Below are 26,129 nucleotides of genomic sequence, written 5' to 3'. Positions count from 1 at the left end.
TAACAAAGACTCCACTAACAGTTCTTGACAGTCATGAAGGAAGCTTTGTGGTCGGAGAAATAGACTGATATATGTTCGACTTGGTACAGCAATGCTTCATTCTCAAAGACGAGATCTATACAAGTGCCTCGCGAGGTTGTCACAGCCGTGGGACGCGTTACGAGCGAGAGGAACGGGATGTTCTCCCGCATAAGTGTTAGGAAATTGCTGTTTGTCTTTATGTCAACATTAAAGTCCCCCACTACTAACACCGATGTGGATCGATGGACGGTTAATGCGAGTTGCAGGAAGTGCACGACGTCTTTCGTGAGTGCGGCAGGGGCGAAGTAGGCAGCTACTACCAGCAAGCCGTTGGGCAACTTTGCGGCGCACAGTTCGCCAACTTCATGTGACGTGCCAAACATTTCGACTGGTATTGCAGAGAGACCTGTGCGCAAGTAGATAGCGACTCCCGCCGCTCTGTTGTGGTCTCTGCGAGCACCACAGCAGTATAGGAAATCTATGATTTCGAGAGGCTCTTCGGGATCCATCCAGGTTTCAGCAAAGCAAAGTACAGAGGAATGGCGCAGAATGTGATCGTGGTGTACGTCCTTGGCATGTGCGGCAAGGGAGCGTACGTTAAGAATGTGGTTGTGAATGATGAATCAAGTGCTGCCAGCGAATGACGCGTCCATTGGCTGTCTGCGTGTGTTACTGATGTGTGGTTAACATGTTAAGCTTCGCCTGTAAGAGTGGAACGCGACAGCGTATCGCAAAGCTGCCAGGGAGTCCACAGAACGCCATCGCCAATTCGGCTGTACGCCTTGCTGGACGGTAAATTTATTTTTTGAGGAAAGGAAATGTATCTCTCTCGCATATCTGGGTGGACACCTGCACCTCGCCGTAAGGGAAAGGGGGAAGATGGGAGTGAACGAAGACGCCGTATTAGCTAGACGCGCCTTTGTTCATTCCAAACCATTCAGCTGGCATTACGGAGTGGCTAGCGTGCTCGTATCGCACTCCGGAGACCCTGGTTCGATTCCCCAACTCGACCAATTTCGTTCTCGGTTTTATTGATTTATGCGGTCTAACTAGAAAGGTTAATTAGGCTATTTCATATTTATATTATTGTATTTCTATCCATCGTGTTCTGTCATTAACCTGTCAATTGTTGGAACTGTCTAGGATGTTCGACACAACGTATATGAAACGAGCAACGTCTTACTGAGTGGGGAAGTGCGTGGTGGTGGAGGGAACGCGGCTTCGTACTTATCTGTTTTTTTCAGCAGCGTCTCCTTCCGCGGACGCTGTTGTCGCTGCGGCGCGCGTCTTTCTTTTCTTTTCTTCTGACCTCTTCATTCTCCTCTATATTAATTAGGCTAATTGATTAATTAAGCAATTAACTAAACTCAGTCCAACTTAGTTCCAGTATCACTATACGATCCCTTTGATTGGTTGCATGGTTACTAGCCAAAGTACAATTGGCCCCATTTGAAATTCGCGAACTGTGACGTCACGAGCATTTCGACCAATTGAAAAGCGTGACATTGGGGGCGGAGCTGGTTACGAGGCCGACGCCGACGCCGACGCGAAACCCAGGAACGGACGCCAAAGAGCTGCGCTCTAAAAACAGAGTCGTCCGGGAATGTATCAAGGACGAGTCTAGCGTCTATTGTAGTGAGAGCCACACTACGCTACCCAGTCAAGCATTTCGCATCAGCCAGGGTAGACAGTTGTGCGCATGCGCAGCGACGGAAGAGGAGCAGCAGGTGCACAGCGCGTGACGTCAGAGATTCGCCGCCGCCGCGGTCGCGCGCCAACTCGCGCGCCAGAACGGCTTGCCAAGCGAAGACGCCGGGATGCGGATTGTAACAGATGGTGCAAAGCAGCTCAGATGGATCAAGGGGAACCAGCTCTCGCTACGTATATCCTGGCATAGCTGAGTTAAGCAACTGCTAATTTTTTTTTGCTATCACCGAAGTAAAAGCACGATGAAAAATTTGAACAGCATAACGTGTAAGCGCCACGTTGTTCGCGTTTCTTTCCATCTCGATAGTACTTCACTTCGTGTCTTCCATGATGTTCAACGCGGAAAGCAGTTGCAAGCGAATAAAGTGCTAAAATATATTTTGAGTGAAAGTATAACTTCGGCGTTCGCTTCTTAAATAAAAGCGACTGTTTACGAAATGGCGGAACCAGGGTCTGACATGAAATTGTTTTGACACCACGCCCAAGTAACGCCGCATATAAGCGCGTGCAGAGCTCGTGACCCAACGAGCCACTCCCATATTTGATATACTGTCAACCTCATGAAAACCTGACCATTGAACAAGCCAGGCGGACCGCTAGGGGGCCGGTGAGTGCGAACGCGCTACGCATCGGCTCCGTACAAACACGGCGATTTCTTCGAAGTACGAGCCCCACAGTGCCCACCTCTTCACTACACCGTTCATAAAGGTGAGCACTACGATCAGCTCTACTTTGGTGGCCGACGGTCTCTCCTACGTGGGCCCACGGGCCGCAAACCACCCCTAACCGACCAGCTGCCGCACTAGGCCTCGCGCCACCGTGCGTTCACCTACCACCTCACCCACAGCGAGAGCATGGAGGTCCAGGTGCTCGGGGAGACCATCAACCCCAAGGACTACAATCCCAGGGACTGGACTCATATCCTGAACCTACCCACCCGCCAAAAAGATGCGCCGAAGATCCAGGACAAGGCGAACGCCAGCGCCGGCTCACGACCGACACATTCCATACACCAAGCGTCCCAGCTGCGAGCGGCGCGTCTCGCGGCGCAAAGGTCGCAACGCCAGCCATCGTTACCTGCGGGCGATTACAAGATTGTCTTCCGCTCGAACGGAGGCCTTTCTTTAACCGACCTTCAACCGCGCCAGCTTCGCCTCGCCCTGATAGCTGCGGCCAAGGACATCCAAGATCCAGACGCCACCCAGTTGCGCATTCACCCCATAAACAACACATGCACCATGAGCACCCCTCACCAAGCTGACGCGCTTCGCCTGGTCGCCATTCAACAGCTCAAAATTCGAAACCAACCCTACGCTGTCAGTGCCTACATCGCCTCCCCGGATGGTGCAGTAAGGGGAGTTATTACCAACGCCTACTGGGAGGAAACCCCGACACAGGTTCTAGAAGACCTCATCGTGGGCAACCCTACGGCCCCCATCATTGATGCACGCCGCATGGGACAGACCCGTTCAATCCTCATTACTTTCCGGGGGGGGCCCGGTGCCCAGAGCCATCTCCTACGGAGGCGGCCTCCACAACTGCACCCCCTACAGAGGACACCTCGACGCATGTACAAACTGCCGTCAACCTGGACACCGTTCGGACGTGTGCACCCTTCAGCGCACACACAACTGTCCAAGGTGTGGCGTCCCCCACCCACGAGAGGACACTCCGACATGCACCCCTGCCTGCATACTATGTGGAGGCGCCCACATGACCGGCACTAGAGGATGCAAAGGCAGGGGACGCCGCTCTCCACCCGCCTCACTGCAACAGCACATCTCCCGCACACCGGACCGAGACGCGGACCGCACCGACGTGCGTCGGTCCAGCAAGTCGCGTTCATCATCTCGCCGCCGCCAAGACCAACAGGCTCGTCAACTTTCCTGGGCGGACAGAGTGGCCGGCAGAGTCAACAATGCCAGCAAGCCCCCGGCCCCTCCGCCCACACAGGTGGATCCCCGTGACCGGGAGCTCCAGGCCCTGCGAGACGAGGTGAGTCGTCTTACCTCTCTTATCCAGACCCCCACCTCCGTCCTTCCACAGCTTACACCAACCGTCCCTCCCGCCCAGCACACTCCACTACCTCAAACAACAACAGAAAACGTGGAAGAGTCCGTCTCCCAATCCCCACCCTCACCCCCACCCAAGAAAAAACGAACAACAGAGCCCACACCCGTTACCCAGACCGACCTGACATCCCTCGAGGCCCGCCTGGATGCTAAACTCGCTGAGATGGACGCGCGTCTAGAGGCAAAATTCAATCACCTCATCGACCACCTCTCCCAGCGGTTCGAGCAACAAATTGAAGCGGCATTTACGCGCATGGTGCACACCCTAGAGATGAGCCTTGCACAGTACGACGCCCGCCTCCAAACAATAGAGCAGGCCCTTCCCTCGCTACACCTCAATCCGCCGTATCAATCCAGCCCACCTACCCCACAGAACTCCCCAACCAACCCACTTGCCCTCACCCCACCAAAGCTCCAGTATGGCGGGGCTCCCTCCTAATTCCTTATCAATTCTTCAGTGGAACTGCCGCCGCTTCCGGGGCAAGCGCGCACCCCTCCAACTCCTCCTCCCCACACTTCCCACGCCCCACATCCTTCTCCTTCAGGACACACATAGCCCTGCCACACTTCCTAGCTGCACATCTGTTCACTCGGACGCCACGAATACACCCAGGGCGTCCACACTCATACATCGCTCCATTACACACCAAACTCATTACATCACCTCCGAGACGCCCTGCGTAATTACAGAAATCATACAAGATACACACTCACTACCATCGATGTTTGTCGCCAATATATACCACCCACCATCTCACCCGATGGCTTCATTGGAAACGCTACTGCGAGATCTCCACCGTCTTGCAGGCAAGCATCCATTGATTATCGGAGGAGACTTCAACAGTCAACATACTGACTGGGGCTACCGCACCACCACTGGGCGAGGCCGGCGTCTCTGGTCCTTGGTACAAGAGCTCCGCCTCACAATACACAACAACTTTAACACCCCCACGAGGATTGGTAACAGTGTCAGCGCGGACACCAGCCCGGATTTGACACTGAGCCGCAACCTTGTTGGTATTACGTGGGCCACAACGCGTCATACATTAGGAAGCGATCATTACATCCTCTCCGTTACAGTACCGTACAAGCAAAGACAGGCCCGTCACCTAACACACAAAATCACCAACTGGGATGCTGTACGCTCCGCACGGGCGGCCCTCCCTGACGCTTCCATTATAGACATCGACCAGTGGGTGACATCACTCATGAACGATGTCTCCACACACACGCGAACCCTTGTCACAACAACAGATACGCCCACCCTCGACACTCGCCTGGCCCACCTTTGGGAGGCCCACCATACCATCCTAGAGCGCTGGAAGGGGCAAAAGCTCAATCGGACCCTTAAAAAGCGGCTGGCCGCACTGCAAACACAAATTACTGAGCACGCTGAGGAGCTCTGCCGATCAAACTGGGGTCAGATTTGCGACAGTTTGGCTGGCAATCTGTCCTCCAAACGTAGCTGGCAACTCCTCCGTCATCTAATTGACCCCACGCAATCCAAAACAGCCACACAACACCACGTCACACGCCTTATACACAAGACCGGCCTTTCTCCTGACGCACTCATTAATATACTTAGAAACACACATACAACTCCCGGTACCTCAAACCCCCTGCCCCCCTATACAGGCGCCCCGAATGCCAACCTCGACGCAGAGATCACGGAGACAGAAGTCAGAGCGGCCCTCCTGACTCTCCGTTCTAACTCCACCCCAGGAGTTGACCGGATCTCTAATGCCATGCTCCGCAATTTGGACGATCAATCGATCGCCCAGCTCACGGAGTACTTCAACAAATGCTGGCAGGAGGGCACTCTTCCCCAATCATGGCGTCATGCCAAAATCATATTCATACCAAAGCCCCACAAACCACTTACACCCTCAAATCTCCGTCCCATTTCACTAACCTCATGCCTAGGCAAGCTTTTCGAACACGTCGCACTCGCTCGACTCACCCACCACATGGCGGAGCAAGACCTCTACCCGCACAGCATGGTGGGCTTCCGTCCCCATCTGTCCTGTTGAATCATTTTCCTGTTGAATCATGAACCAACTAGCCCAAACTAGAGTTCTTCTTGAGCATATTTCTTCTACACTGGGCCCTTTACTGTCTCGAAGCTCTCGCACCGAACCAGCCATTGTGTTGGCGCTGGTCCTGTCGTGTTTGTCTCTTTTGTCCACGTCTTTTGCGCCATTTTCCTGTTGAATCATGAACCAACTAGCCCAAACTAGAGTTCTTCTTGAGCATATTTCTTCTACACTGGGCCCTTTACTGTCTCGAAGCTCTCGCACCGAACCAGCCATTGTGTTGGCGCTGGTCCTGTCGTGTTTGTCTCTTTTGTCCACGTCTTTTGCGCCATTTTCCTGTTGAATCATGAACCAACTAGCCCAAACTAGAGTTCTTCTTGAGCATATTTCTTCTACACTGGGCCCTTTACTGTCTCGAAGCTCTCGCACCGAACCAGCCATTGTGTTGGCGCTGGTCCTGTCGTGTTTGTCTCTTTTGTCCACGTCTTTTGCGCCATTTTCCTATTGAATCATGAACCAACTAGCCCAAACTAGAGTTCTTCTTGAGCATATTTCTTCTACACTGGGCCCTTTACTGTCTCGAAGCTCTCGCACCGAACCAGCCATTGTGTTGGCGCTGGTCCTGTCGTGTTTGTCTCTTTTGTCCACGTCTTTTGCGCCATTTTCCTGTTGAATCATGAACCAACTAGCCCAAACTAGAGTTCTTCTTGAGCATATTTCTTCTACACTGGGCCCTTTACTGTCTCGAAGCTCTCGCACCGAACCAGCCATTGTGTTTGCGCTGGTCCTGTCGTGTTTGTCTCTTTTGTCCACGTCTTTTGCGCCATTTTCCTGTTGAATCATGAACCAACTAGCCCAAACTAGAGTTCTTCTTGAGCATATTTCTTCTACACTGGGCCCTTTACTGTCTCGAAGCTCTCGCACCGAACCAGCCATTGTGTTGGCGCTGGTCCTGTCGTGTTTGTCTCTTTTGTCCACGTCTTTTGCGCCATTTTCCTGTTGAAACTACCCCTTAGTTTGTACGTGAATGTTTCCCTCTCCACTCAAAAGCACGAACGTGCGCGTGCGAACTGGCTGAAAGACATGACCAAAAAAAAAAAAGTCGCTTCTGGCATCTATTCGTTTCATGTGATATTTAGGCGCCGAAAGGGAAGCATTAGTCGCAAATAACAATGTATGCAAGGTACCCCTTAACGTCCGCTCTTGAAATCAAACCCATAAGTTTAGCAGTCGAGCCCATATTTGCCTACGCTATACACATTTGCTCTTCTTGTTTCTGCCGCCTTCGATTATATTTAAATTAAATTATCCTCAGAGGGACCGCGAGACACCACTTTTTCGATCGAAAGATGAGGTTTAGAGTTCAGGCTGATTTCCGGAGAGTGCCGTCAGAAAAAAGTTTTCCTAAACACACATGTAAAGGATTAGAAGTCCAGATTAACGCCACTAACACTTTTTTACAGCTTGAATTACCACTCTAATTTTTCCCATATACTGTGCTTTTGTAAGGCTATCTCTGTTTTCCAACTTCTCGTCCGATCTCTGCTGCCCATATATAGCGACCCAGCTCTGCTACTTACACTAAGGCTTTTCTGTCTCTCCCCGTGTCATAACCCACCCTCTTTCTATTCTAGTATAGACTTAAATATGACGGGCAGGCGGCGTATGCCAAGAATCCGCCAGAAACAGCGGAAACACTTCTTTTCCACAGCGTGTTCGTCCGTGGAATTCCCAGCGCTTAAATTTTTCGCTAGGCTGAGATCCTAGTAGCGCTTGCAGTCGCACCTTATCTTTGTTTTTCTTGCCCTGTTAGCTAACTCTTCCCGTTAATAGTGTTATCAAGACGTAGTCCAGGAAGGGTTTGGGCTCCTTTATTTGAATAACACTTCGCCCACTGCAGAACACATTGCTTCGAAAGAAGCAGACGTAAATTCCAGATGCGCCTACTCTGGCTACACCGGCACTATGTTAACTAGAAACGCTGTCTAATTTGCAGAGAAAAAAAAGGACGTGAAACTCTTTCCAATATGAACAAAGAAGAGGCCCTCATTCAAGAAAATTGCGAACAGAATGAAGCAAGTCTTGCATAGTGAGTCTATCGAAGTGTTAGCCCCCTACGTATACTAAGAAAGTTCGGAGTATGTGCGGCACGCTAAGAGAGCCCACTGCAGTGAGTGATTCCTAAAATACAGAAATATTTCTCTTCTCAGCATACTACCGTTGCCACTTCTTCGTTTTCTCGAATTGGCAGTTCTGTGCACTTTCGCAATAATTTCATGGCTTAATGAGTGCACCACAATGTTAATATGCCACGCACTCTTTCGCTACAGTGAGGGCACTACACGCACTTGCGAAGCCTTAAAATTGCTGCCAGTTGGTCTCGCATAAAGTAGCAGTCAAAATTCCTGTTAAGGCATCTCATTATTCGCGCTAAATTGACGATATGTTCACGAGTTGTTGCAAATATAGCACGGGTGGTAAAGTACGCCGTTTTTTCAGAGGTTCTAACCCGGGACCACTGGAGGGAAAGTGTTTCGCGCTTTCTGCGGCGCTAATATATGGCCGATTGCGCAAGAAAGCCTGATTCCTCCAAAAGACTGATAGATGCCATATTTACAGGCACTGTTGTGAACGCACCTTCGTTCCTAATAATAATGTCGAAAGTGTAGTGAGAAATAGGTCTGTAAAATCAGCACCTGATATATAACAGGCTTCCCTCAGGAAAAAAAAAGAGATGGAGCCGTTCTCTACAATGTTTTGTCGCCTACGCTACTCGAAAAGCGCAATACAATTCTTTGGATATCGTCAAGTTAGTCTTTTTTATTATTATTTGCGATTAGATGCGGCATATATTGGCAGCTGCTGCTAACAAACAAAGGCAGCTTCTAGGGTCTCCTCCAGCCTTTTCACCGCGTTATTTTCGTGCGTGGGTGTTACACCCTTGATTAAGGCATTAAGGAATGAATCCACCTTGCCACTCTTTTTACCTCCGTGCCGTGAATCAACGAAAAGATTCGGATAAAGGAAGCAAAGCTTTTCAGTTATTCGTAGACAATGCAGAAAATAAAATTCCAAAACATTGCACTTTTCCTCGGAAAGCACCATCCCTACCGGGATTCGAACCCGGGACCTTTGGATTAGAAGTCCAACGCGCTATCCACTGCGCCACAGGGATCTTTTTTCTTTCATGGTATTTATTTACATGGTTTTGTATACAAAGCATATATCCACGTGCACTGTCTTGCGGGAAAAATCTCTCATTGCGGGCACTGAACTTCAGCATGTAACGGGCATTCTGCGGAAAGAAAGAATTTTTTTTTTTTTAGGGCGGGTGTTTTGCTGGCCTTCTAAGTGTCTGAAAGGTCATCGTCAGTTCAGAATTAATTCAACCTGCAGAAGGGAGCACTCTACAGCACCACTCGAACGCGAAGGGTGTAGCATAGAAGTTCAAGTGTGCCTCAGCTGATGTAAAAGTGAAACTTTACATGAAATTTGCCGCTGAATCCAATCTGGGGAGAACAAAAATTAATCTGCTGTTTTCACTTCAGCATTGTGCACGGAAGTAAGCATCTTAAAACCAGGGTACTCCAAAAGAAGCATACTCCAAGAGAACAGCTTGAGATCCGAGATAAATTAGGGTGAGTGTTGTTATATTAATGCACTTTCGTAACTAATTATTTAGTCATCCTTCGAGTGTTTCGAGCATTCGGCAGCTTGTTACTGGCGCCCAGTTGTAACCGCAGCAGCAAAAACAGGAAGTTAAGCGGTAAAATTCCGACACACCAGTGTTTGAGGGAACAGGGTAGGCAAATATATTGCAAAAAAAAACAATTTTTCTGTTTTTTCGATATTTGGAATTCCCCAATCTTTCTTCCATGACTCCCAATGGGTCACTTGCATGTGCACAAATTATTTACCCAGAAAATTGACCTTTTCTGAAACCTATGTGGTGACCGACCACGCCTCCTTTGACACCTATGAGAGATCCGTACGTCTCCTAGGTAGAAAAAAAAAAGAAAAAAAAAAGCTCGTTTTCTTCGTGTTTAGCAGAATAGTTATTGCTCGCCTGGCAACAGCAGTAAATACCTAGCGTTCCGTTTTTAGCCAAAACAATTCTCAGATGCTGCCGCTATATCTCGCGACTCGCGTTGTTTTGCTTCTCTATAGCCTTTTTTCACGGTCAAAATCGGTTTTTATTGCTTTGAGGCTGCATTCTAAGCGCTCATGATATGACGAAGACGAAGAAGCTATTTCAAAAGCGGCGCTATCACGGGAATTGCCATAAGTTCGTTCCTCAAGGCACCAAGTGACCGCAATGCATTCCGACGCTGGACGCAGCGGCCGCTGCGCGTCTTCTTCAAAGCTGTCACACTCGGAAGCACAAATGGGTGACCTAAACGCGTTTTTTGACCGTGGCTAAGCTCTGATTGACCCTGACATGCTTTCGTGTGCCATCGTGAAAGCTGTGCGTGTAAAGTGTGCAGTGGGGACGTGCAGCAGCTCTAAAACACAGCACGATGAGCTGGCGTTGCTTGCACTTGCTCTCTCAACTGCGTTAGTTGCTCTTCTTCACATCAATTCCAGACGTCAAAAAAGACAACGCCGGGCCTCTATGAAGTCAAAGCGAGGATTGTGCATGCCTTACAATGCACAGGGAAAGGTGAAGCTGCTGGGAGAGACGACTGCACTTTGCATACAGGGCTGCACAGCCGGTTACAAAAGAGGCCCGAAAAGCAAGGCAGCAAACGAAGAAGAGAAAGATTGACTCTGGAGGTGGTTACGAGGCTGGTGGTTATTGATCTGATACATCCGCATGCATTTAAAGCGTGCAGGGTTGGGATAAAATGCTTTTATTTACTTCAATGCTATTTATCTCGAAATGTCGATTTTCGCAACTTTTGCCACTTTTCCTCTGGAACTGCAGCAGCTAGAATCATCATTTTTTGCCAACATTATTGCAGCGTAGAAAACAATCTACTGAACCAAAATTATAAATATTAGTTCAAGAGATTTTGTTTCACAAGGTAGTCATTGGCCATTTTTGCTTGAAAAAATGATTAGCTTCAGTAAGAACAAGAACAAAAATGCCTCTTTTTATTACAAAATACTTCTGCTTCAGTAAAGAGAACACGGAGAGTTAATTTCAACGGTACCAATATGATTGTTCTAACTTTAACAGATACTGAGAAAACGGGTCACAAACATGCGAAGGATGTAGCAGGTATAGGGCCTACCCTGTCCCTTTAATGAAGCTTTGCTTGTTTTTTGCTCCCTGATATTGCCAGCGCATTCATATCGGAGGCAGACCATCCCGGAAAACTGGTTAAGCTAATTAGGCCACAGCTGTGTGAAATACTGTTGCCAAGCAGTGAAGCCTTAATTCAGAGAGAAATTTGGAAGCTTTATCTATATAAAAGATGCTCGCGAAATCTCGGCTACCCAGAATGGTGCCTCCACTTACAACGATTGGTGTCGAGGCCCTCAAACGCTGCGCTGGCATCTGGGTAGCCTGAGCATACTACTGACGAGTCCTTGTCTACGTATGCCTTTTAGAGCTTCGAGATCCGTCCGGCTTATGACTAATCCCCCTTGCTTTTCCATCATCTGAGTGAACTTATGGACATAAATGAATTCAGAACGCTTAAGGTATTTGAAATAGGTTTTTCTTGCTGCGGATAAGCAGAACCATTCAATCGCAGATATGTCTCAGCACTGAGCTGCCTCAAGCAACCTGAGGTTTTCCCCTCCCTTGTTCCATTTGTGATCGCCAAGGACCATCTACCACACACTCTCTCTATCACAAATTCAGGTTTGTCGTGTCCTTTTGAGCTTTTCTTGTACGTTCGTGAGTCGACTTTTCGCTCTCATTCGTCCATTTGCAAAATCGCTGTCAGGCCTAGACATAAATCTTTGGACCAGAGTCAGCCGTTTGTTCCCATAGTTGAGGAATTCCTCTGCATGCATCCGGCCTGTCGCGAAAACGTGAGTTTTACCGCCCAATCCACAGCCCGCGAGCAGCAAACTTTACGAACCTCTGTGCAGCTGGCCGTGACCAGTAAACTGAGTGCCAGACGCGTCGCATTCTGTAGGACTGGCGTTAGTGACGTAAGAATAGTGAGAAAACTTAAGCATGCCCAGAACAAAAGGGGTGAGAGATTCGGGACTCGTACCACCCGGCCAAAGATCGAGGAATGCTGATGAGGCTGCATACATAGCATAAAGGCACAAGCGCGTGAAGAAAAGTATATATAATGGCACCGCAGTTCGAAACCTCCTGCTCTTTTGCTCAATTTTTTCATTCAGTGACATAAAAAATCAAAAGATAGAGAAGTAAATAGCGGCGGCCTTCTAGAATTCTCCAGCACACCGTTGACAGAATACAAATCATCGATGCATACGACATTAAGATTCCTCTCAGGCTACTGGCGCCAACACTTCGAGGCTGGAATTTTTGTACCTCGCAGGCCATTGCACTTCAATTTTACGGAACTAATACCACAAAATATACGCTTTACCATAGCGTGTAAACAAGGCAGCCGAAGTCATCTGCCCCGAACAACATTCGTCAGAAGACGCTGTCCAACGTAAGGTGTCTTCAGTCTGCTAAGGTGCTTTCACCGACTGAATTTCCCTTCACCAAATATGCAAGCTTATAATATTTTATTCTCAATAACGGCGTGTGAAAACAGGATTGAGTACGGCGAACGTGCATCTGACACTGGGAATGTTTAATGGCCGCAGCTACATTCCTCCCAAATCTGCCGGCGTGCAGATGATGAACGTGGTAGTCTGAGAAAATTTCCTATGGTTTATACTAGAGACACATCGGAGCGCCCATGATGTACAGCCTTTGTCAAAAGTTTGGAGCCCAGGGGGTTTGCTTCTGAAGCACACTGTCTGGTTCGTAATGCATCTCCAGCGCTCCAAATTTGCTGAAGGTAAGGTGATTTCTGGTCCTGCCTCCTCCAATGGGTAGGGCTGCCACGAATGCTTCAGGAGTCCCACTGCGAGGCTTAGAAGCAAACCCCCTGGGCTCTAAACTTTTGACAAAGACTGTACGTTCTTGTTAAATAGTACAAAACTTGATGTCACCGTGCCGACCACCTCGCATGCTCCGCTGCAACTCATCGTTCTAGTACGGTTACGTCATAACGAGCACCCCTTTTCCCTTCACTTGTCTGGTCAATACTTTAACGAGGGCCTCGAATCTGGCAGTCTTGATGCCATGGGCGGCATATGATGGTTCCCGCTAGTTCCCGCCCTCACCTTTCGATCACGTTTCTGAGTGGCACTCCCGGTAATACAGAACGTAAAACGGCTGCTACTATGGACGAGGGTGGCGCTGGTGAACACTCACACACAACACATAAATACCCCCGAAACCTGAAGATTGAACAGCGTCGACTTTGAACAGTTGGTCTAACAACGGACGCGAAGTTCGGTGGTCGTGGGTTCGGATCACAACGGCGGTTTCTTGTTGTTTTTTTCTTCTGCTTTCTTATTAATTATCAAGTGATAGATTAATTACACTATTAATCGCCAATTAAGTAAAAACACAAATGGTAAACAAAAAACGTCCCTTACTCTTCTTGGTTCCAGTGGCTGTTGGCTTCCTTCCTGTATGTCATAACCCGCACCCCTTTCCATTCACTTATCTGCTTAATACTTTAACGAGAGCCTCGAATCTGGCAGCCGATGCAGGAGTAGCATAGAGGGTTCTCGCACAGTTTTCTCCCTCATTCTTCGGTCAAGTTTCTACGGGGCACTCGCGGTAATACAGGACATAATACGTCTGCGGCTATGAACGATGGCTGCACTGGAGAATTTTCGCAAGGTGCGGTTACTTAACAAATAAATACCCCCCAAAGCAGAAGGCTAGCCAGCCGTCACCGTAGTTCAGTTTGTAGAGCACCGGACGCGAAATTTGGAGGGCTGGGTTCGGAGCCTACCTCTGCATGCAGATTTTTTTTTTTGTGTCTTAATAATTATCTTTGAGGGATAGATCAGTTACACTATTAAATCTCTGATTAAGTAACACCACAAATTGACAAAAAAAATCCCCTACGGTCCTTGGTATCAGTGTCTGTTGAATTCCGTTGGGTATATGAAGAAAGAGTGCGTTATGTTGCGTTTTCTTTCCTAGAATGGTTTGGTTTGGTTTATTGGGGTTTAACGTCCCAAAGCGACTTAGGCTATGAGAGACGCCGTAGTGAAGGGCTCCGGAAATTTCGACCACCTGGGGTTCTTTAACGTGCACTGACATCGCACAGCACACGGGCCTCTAGAATTTCGCCTTCAAGAAATTCAGCCGCCGCGGTCGGGATCGAATGAGAGAAGAATGGCACTTTCGCGTACTTTAAGGACTTTCTTCTCTAAGAAGGGAGACTTCAGAAGTACGGCGTTTTGAGCCAAACATTTTCAGCTCTCTTCTGACTACATAGCCTACGCAGACGAAAGAAAATTTAGATGCGCTTGATACAAAAAAAATAATTAATTAATTAATTTTATTTCCTTAAAGACCCCTTTTCAGGGGCATTACATAAGGGGTGGGTACAACGTTTGGTGCGACAGAGTAATCATGCGTTATGATGATGACAAAAAGGTGTTAGCTCTGCGTGCGAAGTTCGCGGGACAGGTTATTGTTGCAATGTCAGCGGGAAGGCCATTCCAGTCCGCGGCGGTGCGTGAAAAAAATGAAGCTGCGAAGGTGACTGTGCGTGCACGTGGACGGCTGATCTGGAGTTGATGGAGAGTAAGGTGAGATATGCGTGCCGGAGGGACCATGTAGGGTGCAGTTCGTAGATGGCTGTAAAAGAACTTGTGAAATAATAAAAGACTGGCTGTGCGGCGGCGCAGCTCGAGTGGCTGTATGCCTGAAAGCGATTTCAGATATGTAACACTCGTGCTGTAATGATATGAAGAATGAATAAATCTGACTGCGCGGTTTTGCAAAATTTCTAATGCGTTGGTTAGATAAGCTTGATGTGGATGCCAAATGGGTGATGCGTATTCTAATTTCGATTTCACAAGTGTTTCGTAAGCTAATAACCTAACATGCATGGGCGCATCGTGTAGATGACGTTTTAGAAAACCAAGGGATTTGTTAGCTGAAGAAATGATGTTAGTTATATGCGTTTTCCAGGAGAGGTCAGCGCACAAGGTTACGCCTAAATATTTGTATGATTCTACTGGCAGCACGGGAACGGAGTCTATGTGATAGAAGGGCACGAGCGGGTTACGGCGGCGATGAAAAGAGAGTACGTTGCATTTGTGAGGGTTAAGCTCCATTAGCCAAATTTTACACCAATCCCGAATCTTGTTAAGGTTGTTTTGGAGAGATAATTGATCAGAATTGTTATTAACTGCTTCATAAATAACACAATCGTCAGCAAACATGCGAATTTTACAAGACACATGCGAGGGCAAATCGTTTATGTATATTAAAAACAAAAGGGGACCTAGTACGGAACCTTGAGGGACGCCAGATGTTACAGGAAGGAAGCTGGAAGTGTGTTCATTTACAAAGACGGACTGAGTGCGGTTAGTTAGGAATTCTTTAATCCATGCAACATTATTAGGATCGATATTAAGGTTAGATAACTTGTACAACAGGCGTTTGTGGGGAACTTTATCGAAGGCTTTTTTAAAATCAAGAAATATAGCGTCAGTTTGCAGGTTAAGATCTAGGTTGGCATGCAAGTCATGCATAAAAAGGGCTAGTTGAGTGTCGCAAGAAAAGCCTTTCCGGAACCCGTGCTGCGCAGGATGAAAAAAATTGTCCGAATCCAAGAAGGCAATGACATGGGAGAATATGACGTGTTCCATTAGCTTGCAAGGCACGCTTGTTAAAGAAATGGGGCGATAATTTAATGGAGAATTTGTGTTACCGGATTTGAAGACTGGAATGACCTTCCCATTTTTCCAGTCACGAGGAAGTTGGCCAGAAGAGAGTGACTGCTGGAATAGCAAGCATAAGTAACTGGCACTGGTGAGTTTCGTATTCTTAAGAAATTTGGCGTTGACATTATCGAAACCGGCCGAAGATGAAAGTTTCATTTTATCGATTAGTGACAGAATTCCCGATGCGTTAAATTCAACACGTGACATAACATTATAAATAAAAGTGTTTGGCACAGAAAAGGGGGCATCATATTCATTAGTGAACACTGATTGAAATGCAACATTGAACATGTGAGCACACTCTGCATGACTAAGCACGTCTCCTGCTTCATTTGTGACACCGATATCGCCTTTGTGTTTTGGGTTGATGGTGTCCCAGAATTTTCGAGGATTGGTGTGTAGTATTCGGGGCAAGTCTTTGTTAAAAAAGGAACGTTTGGCGTTCCGAGCAGATGAATTATGTGCCTTTTCGGCTGCGTAATACTTGTCCCAGGCCGCCTGGTTAGTTTTTGCTTTGGCTGCGCGAAATAGACGCTTCTTTCTATTCTCCAAACGTTTTAGCGTTTTAGTGAACCATGGTTTCTGTGAAGTCTCTCGGAAGGTGAACTTAGGAATGAACTGATCAGTTAGTTCAGTAATTTTCTTCTTAAATATAGTCCAATTTTCTTCGATAGACCGAATATGAAAATTAGTTCGGAAAGATTGAAAGAAAGCGTCTAGTTCACGATTAATCTCTGCGTAGTCACCCTTATCGTACAAACGGATCGTCTTTTTAAAAGTTTGGTTCCGAAGCGGAGTTAAGGCTATATCGGTATGAATTACTTCGTGATCGCTTATTCCAGGAAGAATCGTGACTGATTTAACACTTTCGGGATGACTGACGAGTAGTAGGTCTAATATGTTAGCGCTCATTTGTGTTATTCTTGTTGGCGCCAAGATAACTTGTGTAAGGCCAAAGTTCAGGCACACTTCTATGAAATTTTTGGCTTCCACCGTGACTGATGCTGAAGCAGTGTTAGTACTCCAGTCAATATCCGGGAAATTAAAATCACCAAAGAGAAGTATATGCGACTTTTGATATTTAGCAGTAAGTTCACACAGCAAGTTAGTAAGTTTCTCTGAAAAGTCCGGAGTACAATGCGGGGGCCTGTAACAAACACCGAGAAGAACCGACTGAGGAGGACAACGGCAGAAAAGCCACATTATTTCTAGATCAGACGAAATGGAAATCATTGAAAATGGTAAATCATTAGAAAAACCAATGAGCACTCCTCCGCCACGAGACCCCTGACGGTCCTTACGAAAAAGCTTAATGTTAGATAAGTCTGCCAGGACCTCATTGTCGTTAATTTCGCTAGTCAGCCACGTTTCAATTAGTAGGAAGATGTTGCTATTGGACGAACGAACAAGACTCGAGATTTCTTCCCGCTTAGAAATGAAACTGCGGAAATTAGTGAAAAGTACGGAAAAAGAAAGAGTAGACTGAGGTGACTGCCGGGACGCGGGCGTGGGGTGAGGCTGTGGGGTGCTTTTTCTAGATGGCTGCTATGATATTTCCTTAACAGTTTCCGAGGATTCGTCATAAACGTACCGTGCGCGACCGATAAACAAGGTTTTATAGCTCAGTTTATAAGCTGTAGATTTGGTTTTTGCAAAGGTGATAAGCTGTTTTCGGGTCTTCCTAACGGCATCGAGAAGTCTTCACCGGCGCTATATACAGTATCTTTGAATTTTTTTCCATTAGACAGAATTTCCAGCTTAGTTTTGTGGGAGTGAAATTTTGCGATTATTGGTCTGGTTTTTCCAGCTGTGTGACGGCCGAGGCGATGGGCGCGCTCGATATCGTTTGAAGCAACTGTTATATCTAAGGTAGTGGAACAAAGATGGATTACAGCTTCCTCAGATTGTGTGTAAGTTTCTGCGGGGTCATTATCAGGGATACGATAAAATTTTACATTGTTTCGACGTGACCGGTTCTCAGCGTCGTCAACACGAGCCTCAAGGTTTTTTATAAGAGCACACATTTCTGTTGTCGCTGTCTCCATCGAGTCTAGTCGCGACTGCAGCTCAGTGATAAGTTGGTTTTGTGCCTCAAGGATACACATGCGTGCTGTTAAGTCTGCGATTGCCGTGTCAGTAGCCGTAAGTTGTTTTTTCATGTCTTGTATCGCTGAGAGAAGTGTAGATTGCCCGGAAGACAGTTTCTTTAGCTCAGCAAGCACGGTTTCAAAATCAGGTCCCGGGTTTGTTTCAATATCCCCAGCCAAAAGTAACAAGGATCGAACAACCTGAACGCATTCAACACCAATACAGACACAGCTCTGTGGGCTCGGTAGCTGTAGTAAGAGATAATTGCTAGTTTTCTTAGCAAATAGACTGTAGAAGTTACCAACCTGCATGATGAAGGCGAAAGGGTTAGACTGTGCGGTTGCATAGCCACCGAGCCCACAGAGCAGCGCGGACGGGCGTTGCTCCTGTATAGCTTCCGCTGTTGATGTCGCTCGCAGTTCCGCTTGCCAGGGGTAAGGTAGTGTCCAGTGCTGCCCGAGGGGCGGTCCGGGAAATGGAGAGATGATGGCTGCGGTGTTGCAGCAGGGGCTGTTGTTGTTGCTGGCATCGGCATGCGCGGAAAACACTGCGGTTCCAGGGCGCGCAGACAGCAGGGCGGGGATGGCCACGCGAACGATGAACAGAAAAATCTGCATGATGAAGGCGAAAGGGTTAGACTGTGCGGTTGCACAGCCACCTGGCTGGAGCTCTACACTTTTTTCCATCTTCCTTCACGATATACTTTGATGCGCCGTTAGTGTGACATTATCTGCAACTGCGAGATGGAAAAAAATTCGCAACCTCAGCCTTCCGTCAGATTCCGCGATGCGCCGGCTGTTTACCACGCCAAACGTGCGACGTGTGTGCTACCAGGTAACTTGAAGGAGACGCCGCAGTCCTCTTTAAGGCCTGTGTTGAGCTCATATTGATAATTTCGGTATTCTTGAGAAACATTCTGGACCGTTATTCAAAGACAAATAACACCAAGGTAATTTAAATCCCTGATCCCACAGCAAAAGTAAACGCGCGCTGTGTAGCCGGTAGTGCTCTGGCGCCGTATTTTCTGACTGCCTTTCACTGCCCTTTTATTATACTGGCAGGGGCATCTTTGGAAGAAAAGCTGGACAGCCTACAAGAAGTATGGTATGGCTTATTTGGTATCAAGTGTGAGGTTGATCCTAGGCGCGCAGGAAAAAATAATGCAAGAAGGGAAAATCTTCACATACTGCGGCTTCTCACTGATTTTGAGTATCCTTCATGCTTTTTTGTCTATTCGTCTTACCATTCAGAAGAAGCGAAATTCTACAAAAGCAACAAAATATTGCAAAATGACATTCATTTTGAATGTCTTAGTATCATTCTTTACAATAGTTTGCCAGCTTCGTGCAAGAAACTCACTCGAATAAATGTGCTTACTGTTTCTACATCATAAAGGCGTATAGTACGTCATGAGAAATGCAGAGTTAAAGGAAAAGCTACGTAGCAGCCATTTTTCGTCTGCTTCAACGCGCATCTGAGATATAGGTTTCTGGGAGCATACACATTTGACGGTCTGGATACATGACCCGTCTATCAGGAATATCTATATACTGCCTCTTCAACATCTAATCTTCGAAACCCGGCCGACCTACGCCAAGGTAAACAAATAGGTGCTAGAAAGACAGATCCAAGACTCAGAATTTTGCCTTGTATAGCTCTACGTGCAACGCGGCTCAAGGCTGCCACCGAAGAGAAAAGCTGCATGGCATTCCTTCGATCGCTCAGCGGGTACACGGAAATGCGTTTACGCATTCGTGTTGCGGGGCTTTGCTACGCACATAATGGAATGTTTTTGTGGCGGCCAAGCGGCGAGGTCTCCCACGCTGCTCGTGATTAGGATGCATTGTTATCGGCGTCTGCCGGCTGCCGAATTTCGCGGGAACAGGCCCCCGCATTCGTGCAGAAAACCTGCTCGCCAGGATTGACACCATGAGACGGTTGTCACCCGAAGAGAGCTGGCACACTCGTCTTACTTAACACTTCACCGTGCCCGAAAAAAAATATTTAGTTTCATCCGTACGACGCACCATCTGTTACTTGCCATCCCCGTATTACGTCGTCGCTCGCGAGTTCCACTAGATCTCCTGGAACGATTGCGTGAACGTTACTTTCCCCTTTGCAAACTGAAGATACATCAGCAAACACTGACATTGCTGGCCTCGCATTGACCACTTGTCGTGGAGTTTCGAGAATCTGTTCCTAATCCGCAGTCTATAGATCACGTCTTACCCAAATGGTAGACTACGCAATCCATTACCATTCTGAGCTTAGTGGCTGAGAGAAATAGAAGGTGTTTGACACGCCGGTGCCACATAAAGATAACGAAACAAAGGTACATGACAGAGCGCTGCTCATTCCCGTACTGCACAGCAGGTCGGTAACCATTGCTGCCGGTAAGTGAACTAACTCTCACGGCCGCTTGGTCACGTCATTTAATGGAAGCAGGTAAGCTGGGAGTTTTCGGCAACGCTGCACATCGACGCCTACTCCTTTTACATAGGGGAGGTCCCCTATGTATTATCATCATCATCATCATCAGCAGCAGCAGCAGCAGCAGCATGGCTGCCCTCACTGGAAGACAAAGGCCTCTCCAGTGTATCTCCCATTACCACTATCTTTTGCCAGGTGCAGCCACCGTATCCCCGGAAACTTGTCATCTCATCCGCCCCCCTAACTTTCAGGCGCCTCCCTAACTTTCTTGATTTCGACTAGGACGTCACTAATGGGTTTTTGCTCCTTCACCCACTCTGCCCGCTGCCATTTCTTAACGTTACACCTACCATTTTCCTTTGCACAGATCGCTGCGTTTTCCTTAACTTAATCTAAACCCTTCTTTTTAGCCTCCACGTTTCTGCCTCGCAGGTGAGTGCGGTAAGATACAGCTGTTATGTACTTTTCTCTTAAGGGATATTGTTAAACTGCCATTCATAATCTCGGAGGGCCTGCCATATGCTGTCCACCCCATTCCTTCCTTTGTTATTTCCCTCTCGTTATCCGGATTAGCAGCCATTACCTGCAAGAAGTAGACGTATTCCCTTACCACTTACAGCACCTGGCTACCAATTGTGAACTGCTGCTCCCTTGGGAGCCCATTGAACAGTCCTTTGATCTTCTGAAAGTTAATTTCAAGACCTACCGTTCTGCTCTGCCTTTCTAACTCATTGAACAGGCTGCGCGGCTCATCTCCTGAAGGATTTAGCAAGCCAATGCCATCAGCGAATCGCAGATTGCTAAGGTGTTCTCCGCTAACTCTTGTCCCCAACTGTTCCCAGTGCAGGCCTCGGAACACCTCCTGTAAACAAGCGGTGAATAGCAATGGCGAGATTTTGTCTGCCAGCTTAACACACTTCCTTATTGGAATTTTATTTCTGACTGCATCCCTTATGTATAACTACCATTGAAAAGGGGAAAACCGATAAATAGCAACAGATCGCTTGTAACATTCGGGTAGGCTGATTTGGCATTTACTAATGTTTAGCCTCATTTATTTACAACAGCCTGTACAGTGAATTCTTTTCTTAGCTGGTTCACCTGATACAGTGCCAATAAATGTCCAGAGGTTTGATCAAAGCCATGAGAAGTGGGACAACAGAGCGCACATTTGTAGTTGTTCAAAAGTTACTGTAACTGCTTAATTTTTTAGGCTTGGTTTCTGAAGGCAAATCTCAACGATGCAATCAGCCGTTTTAGGTGTCCTCGTCGGAACACAATCACAATATACTCCGAACGATATACCAAAGCGCAATGCCTCAAAAACTCTTCACCTTGAGTTTTCGTTCCATTCGCCGCGCGCTCTCCACGTGTGCTATCTTCCAAGCTTTTTCCTTCTTCCCCCGAAAGTCTCTGCACGTCGCCTTAGCTAACGCACTTTTGTGGGGACTTAGCGCTTTTGTAACGCATCTTTTACGCTCTGTACTGCACCGCTTCTACAAAAAATAAATATAGAAAAATAAATATAAATAAACGCGAAACGTTCGAGTAGTGTTCCGGATTCGACCCCACTGTTTGGTAGCGAGAACATTGCGTGTGCCCTTCAGAAAGGCACAAGAGCGTTCAGTCTGAAGCCCTAAGGGAGGCAGGATGCAATTGTTCCTCTCTTTTCGAGTCTTTTAGGAAGAGCAAAAAAAAGGCCGATATGCAGTGCCCGGAGGGATGGAAACAAGGTTAAGGTGACTGTTGTCCTCTTTGTTGCCCAAGGGAACGCATATCGGTCCACGCAGAAGCGCAACTTCCCACATCGATTGTGGCCTTTTTTTTTTCTACTGAGTTTGAACCTACTCTTGCGAGTCCACTTTAAGCGCTTTCTTCCAGTTGCGACCGCCTTTACCCTCTTTCCTTTGGGCTCTACGCGCACTCAGCCTAGATTTTGATTTGTATTCACAGCGTTTCTTATAAAAATGTGTACACGAGTAATGTTGATGTGCCTTTGATATCTAGACGCTTTTTTTTCTCTGCTCTTGCTTTTGCAAACTTCGTATCATGTTGCTCGCTGCTTAAGAGCTAGCTCGCCCTACCTGCATTTTTAGGGCAGATCCTTTCACATATGATCCCCAGAGGGCCAAATTGGAAAAGAACGACAGAGCTAAAATAAATCACCAAAAAGGAAGTGTGATTAAAGCTGCAATGCGCCTAAGGCATTTTAGTAGTGACAGATACGACAGCACAGGCAAAGTTGACCGCCTTAAAATGAAAATACCACAACAAGAGAACAAAGACAACCGTGCTCTCGTCGTTTTCGAACAAGGCTTTTAGGTGCACCATCATATGAGCGCACATAACAGTGCGGAAGCCGCAATGCGGTGCTGCGCCCGGAAGAGGAAGAACCCACAACGGCCGGTTAATGCGCGGACACAACATATCGGGACAATGGAAACGCGGAGAGATAGGTTGGAGTCCGAGAACGGTGTGCCTTATCTGCAGCGCCGCAGGACCGCCAAGCCTTAATGGCCGAGGGTTATGGTCGCGCTTCACATGAGAGTGTGTTTAGAGTGGCGGTTTTGCTTTTGTTAGTAACTGTCGCAATTTCACTGAAAAGTTCGGAGTCCACGTTGATTATTCTGGGTGCATTATCTTGCTCCTCAACAGGTAGATGAAACGGCGCCTTGAAAGTTTGCTCTGTAGCTGCTGTATCATTCCTAATTTTCAGTCGATGATGGAGACACATGCTTTTGCGCGCGCAGACGAGAAATGCGGTTATGGTGTCACACATTCTTGCTTCCTGCTAAAGGAAAACAGTAATCAGGGTCACGCGCAATCATCTCACGAAATGAACTGCCGAGGTGGCCGAATAAAGCAAAGGCACGCGTTCCAGGGAAGCTTTTCTTCGTTTTGCAAAGGTCATGACTCCGTCCTCGCATCATCAAAAGCAGCATTTCGGAAGCCATAAAGCTGAAGAGTCAGAAGCTCTCCGGAATGATTGCATATCTGAAGCTCTGCAAACAACGCAACCTGAAGCATGAGAGCACCAAAACCTAGGCGCGTACAGAGCCGTTTACATTAGAAATGCAGTACATTCAGTCCGCCGGTAGAAACCCATAACTATAAGCTTTGACTTCGGAACGGACGCAAACTGAAGAGCGAAGTTATCTATCGCTGCCGTGTTTACTTCTATTGTCCTCTCTTAAAGAAAGGCAGACAATTAGACGTTAGTTTTTTCGTCCGCAAGAAATACTGAAAATTAAACACAAAGAGCGCTTTCAAAATCCACAGGTACGAGGGGCAAGATTCATACAAAGAAAACCTTGCGAAGCGCTCATTTGCGCTGAGCAGCGAGTAATGGCAGCAACAGATCTGCAAAGTACACCTCGCTACCTTCTTTTGTGTTGAAGGGTGGCAGTGTGCGGACGCAGCCGCACCTGGTTTTGGCAGGAAGCTGCTAAAAATGGCTGGAAAAAAAGGAGAAAAATCACAAAACAATTCCATTTTGTGCTGCAGAATGGTGCTCAGCAACGTATGTCGCCAGGTGGATATAATAATACGTAAAAACAAAAACGCTTTTCAGCAAACGACATTAATAGGCTGGCACCAGATGGCAACTCCTTGTCGGGGTTTTCCGCATCTATTTTTTGCTCAGTATTGCCCTAGAGGAAGCCCAATCTTCTCTGCTTCCACCCTCTGACGATTAGCTAAAGGCGCATCAGAGTTTTGGAAAAAAAATAAAATAACTGTGTGTGTTGACCCTCACTGCTGCAGATTTTCTTTCAAAGGCATTGACTGTGCTTTATCAGCCCTTATTAAACTGCCAAGGTTGACTTTTAGCTTGCAGTTTATAACGAAAAACAAAATAAAAGAAAAACGTTTTTTCGAAATGCTGCTTAGTATGCATTTCGAAATGAATTATTCCGAAAAAAATGAAACAATATTATACGGCCATATGCAATGAAGATGCGGCATTTAAAGACCAGTCCTGATCTGAGAACAGTGCAGAAAATTCTCAACAAAATGAGAAATAAGTTTTAAAGTGACACACATTAGTTGTAGAAAAAACTCGGCAGCATTTGACAGCTTTTTGCAGCTGTGCAGCTTTTTCCGGTTTCAACTGTTTTCTTTTCGTAGCAACTCTAGTTACCGTAGTGCTAGTAATTAGCGAATTGAGGTGCTCTATTTAATAATGTCGCGTCAATGACACACAGTGGACGTTTCCTTAATGAACCATTGCGCTCACAAACAGATGGATGATTGTATTGGCATTGTAGTATTTCAGCATTTACTTTTAGAGGAGAACATCTCACTATCTGGAATCCAAAAAGCTCGCATTCAAGAGTAATATTCCTGAAAATAAAAAAATATCCGCCTAAAGACATATAAGTAACTTTCTTTACAGCAGCTGCTAAAAGGAGCATGCGTCTTTGATGACCAGGTTTTGCTAGGAGTTGCTGGAGCTGTTTTGACGTATTAATAGATACGGCTTGCTTTAAAAGATGGCGTAGCTGCGTGCCGAGCTTAATCAAAGCGATTTTTCGCCAAGGTACGTATCGTGTGAGAGCGAAGATTCAGCTGATCATTTTTCTTCCAGACACTCGAATATTTAAATTGGGCCTTCCATTGACAAGCATGACAGCTGTATGACAGCTCTTGTTGGTTCACAAAAGTATTGGACGATGGTTTGAGTGCACTAACTTCTCGAAATTACAGGTTTGCGAGCAGGGTGCACGAATTGCCTTGAAATTCTGATCATAACTCGAACCGGGCTTCACCCCGAATTGCAGCAAAAAACTTCCTCAGTAGCAAAGAGAAATTCAAAGTAGATTAGAAAATTCCAAGAGATAGCACAACTCTAGCAGAACAATTTTAGGCCTTGGCAAACAGTACTATTTAGAGTGAAAATAAGTCGAGTGACGACGATTTGAGGAAGGCTATTTATAAAATTTGTCCTGTTGTGCGCAAATTACAAAGCAAAACTGCGGCAGCATACAACGAACTAAACGGGCACTGGCCAGATAAAATTTGAAAGCACAGATTGAGCTGGCGGCTGTTTGTGATTGCCGCTTTTTTTTTTTTGCTGGCCATTATACAGAAGGGAAGGTAAGTGCGCAAAAAGGGCGATCACGAGAGAAGAGACAGGACGTGACTTGCGCTCGTCCCGTCCTGTCTCTTCTCTCGTGATCGTCCGCTTTTGTGCACTTACCTTCCCTTCGTCATGAACCAACTCGCCCAACAACGTATTCTGCTGAATTACATTATACAGAAATCCAGGTCAGATGTGTTTTCTTGTGTTTTCTTGCCTTCGACAGCTCTGTTACCGTTACGCCGCGGTGGTTATGGTGCTTGGCTGCTGACCCGAAAGACGCGGGTTCGATCCCGGCCGCGGCGATCAAATTTCGATGGAGGCGAAATGCTAAAGGCGCGTGTACAGTGCGATGTCAGTGCACGTTAAAGAACCCCAGGTGGTCGAAATTTCCGGAGCCCTCCACTACGGCGTCCGTCATAGCCTTAGTCGCTTTGGGACGTTAAGCCCCAATAAAACCATAAACTCTATAAAAACTTCGAGCAGATTCCGTGACCTTTTTTGTTGGTTCTCTCAGAGAATTTTAAGCGTACTTGAGGTTGTTTCCGTGCCTCGCATTGTACCATGGATGACGACATAGTGCTGCTGCCGGATTACAACGACCATTGTTTTCGAAAGCTGTAATTTAGCAATGCCTCTACCGTTTCGAAATACGATTTTATGCTGATGTTGCCACATTAATTAGCCAATCATTTTCATCCTATGGCACGATTACTCGCTGGTATTATCGCAGCCGTCTTTCATAGGCCCATTGTCAACTTAGTTGGTGAACCCTGAGCCAACCTGCCCTTGAGGGGCTGA

The 26,129-nt window shown here is 47.0% G+C and overlaps 1 protein-coding gene and 1 non-coding gene across 5 annotated transcripts in view; one reads left to right on the top strand and one right to left on the bottom strand.

The window, feature by feature from the left end:
* Positions 1-2,339: 2,339 nt before the first annotated feature.
* Positions 2,340-26,129, top strand: part of LOC149371575 (solute carrier organic anion transporter family member 4A1-like) — a 203,366-nt gene continuing 179,576 nt past the window's right edge. For 3 of the 4 annotated variants that reach the window (XM_089565855.1, XM_089565856.1, XM_089565854.1), the window contains exon 1: positions 2,340-3,723. In XM_089565855.1, coding sequence (XP_089421981.1) covers positions 3,172-3,723 — 552 coding nt within the window. In that variant the 5' untranslated portion in view covers positions 2,340-3,171. The remainder of the gene's footprint in view (positions 3,724-26,129) is intronic. The other variant, XR_016286898.1, reaches the window with a different exon arrangement.
* Positions 8,936-9,008, bottom strand: TRNAR-UCU (transfer RNA arginine (anticodon UCU)). The gene has a single exon. It is a non-coding gene; the product is annotated as a tRNA-Arg (tRNA).

This window comes from Amblyomma mixtum, chromosome 1 (assembly GCF_055824585.1).
Source record: "Amblyomma mixtum isolate Tamu chromosome 1, ASM5582458v1, whole genome shotgun sequence".
NCBI lineage: Eukaryota > Metazoa > Arthropoda > Arachnida > Ixodida > Ixodidae > Amblyomma > Amblyomma mixtum.
Note: the sequence above shows the minus strand (reverse complement) of the source record. Positions and strands in the feature narration are given on the sequence as shown.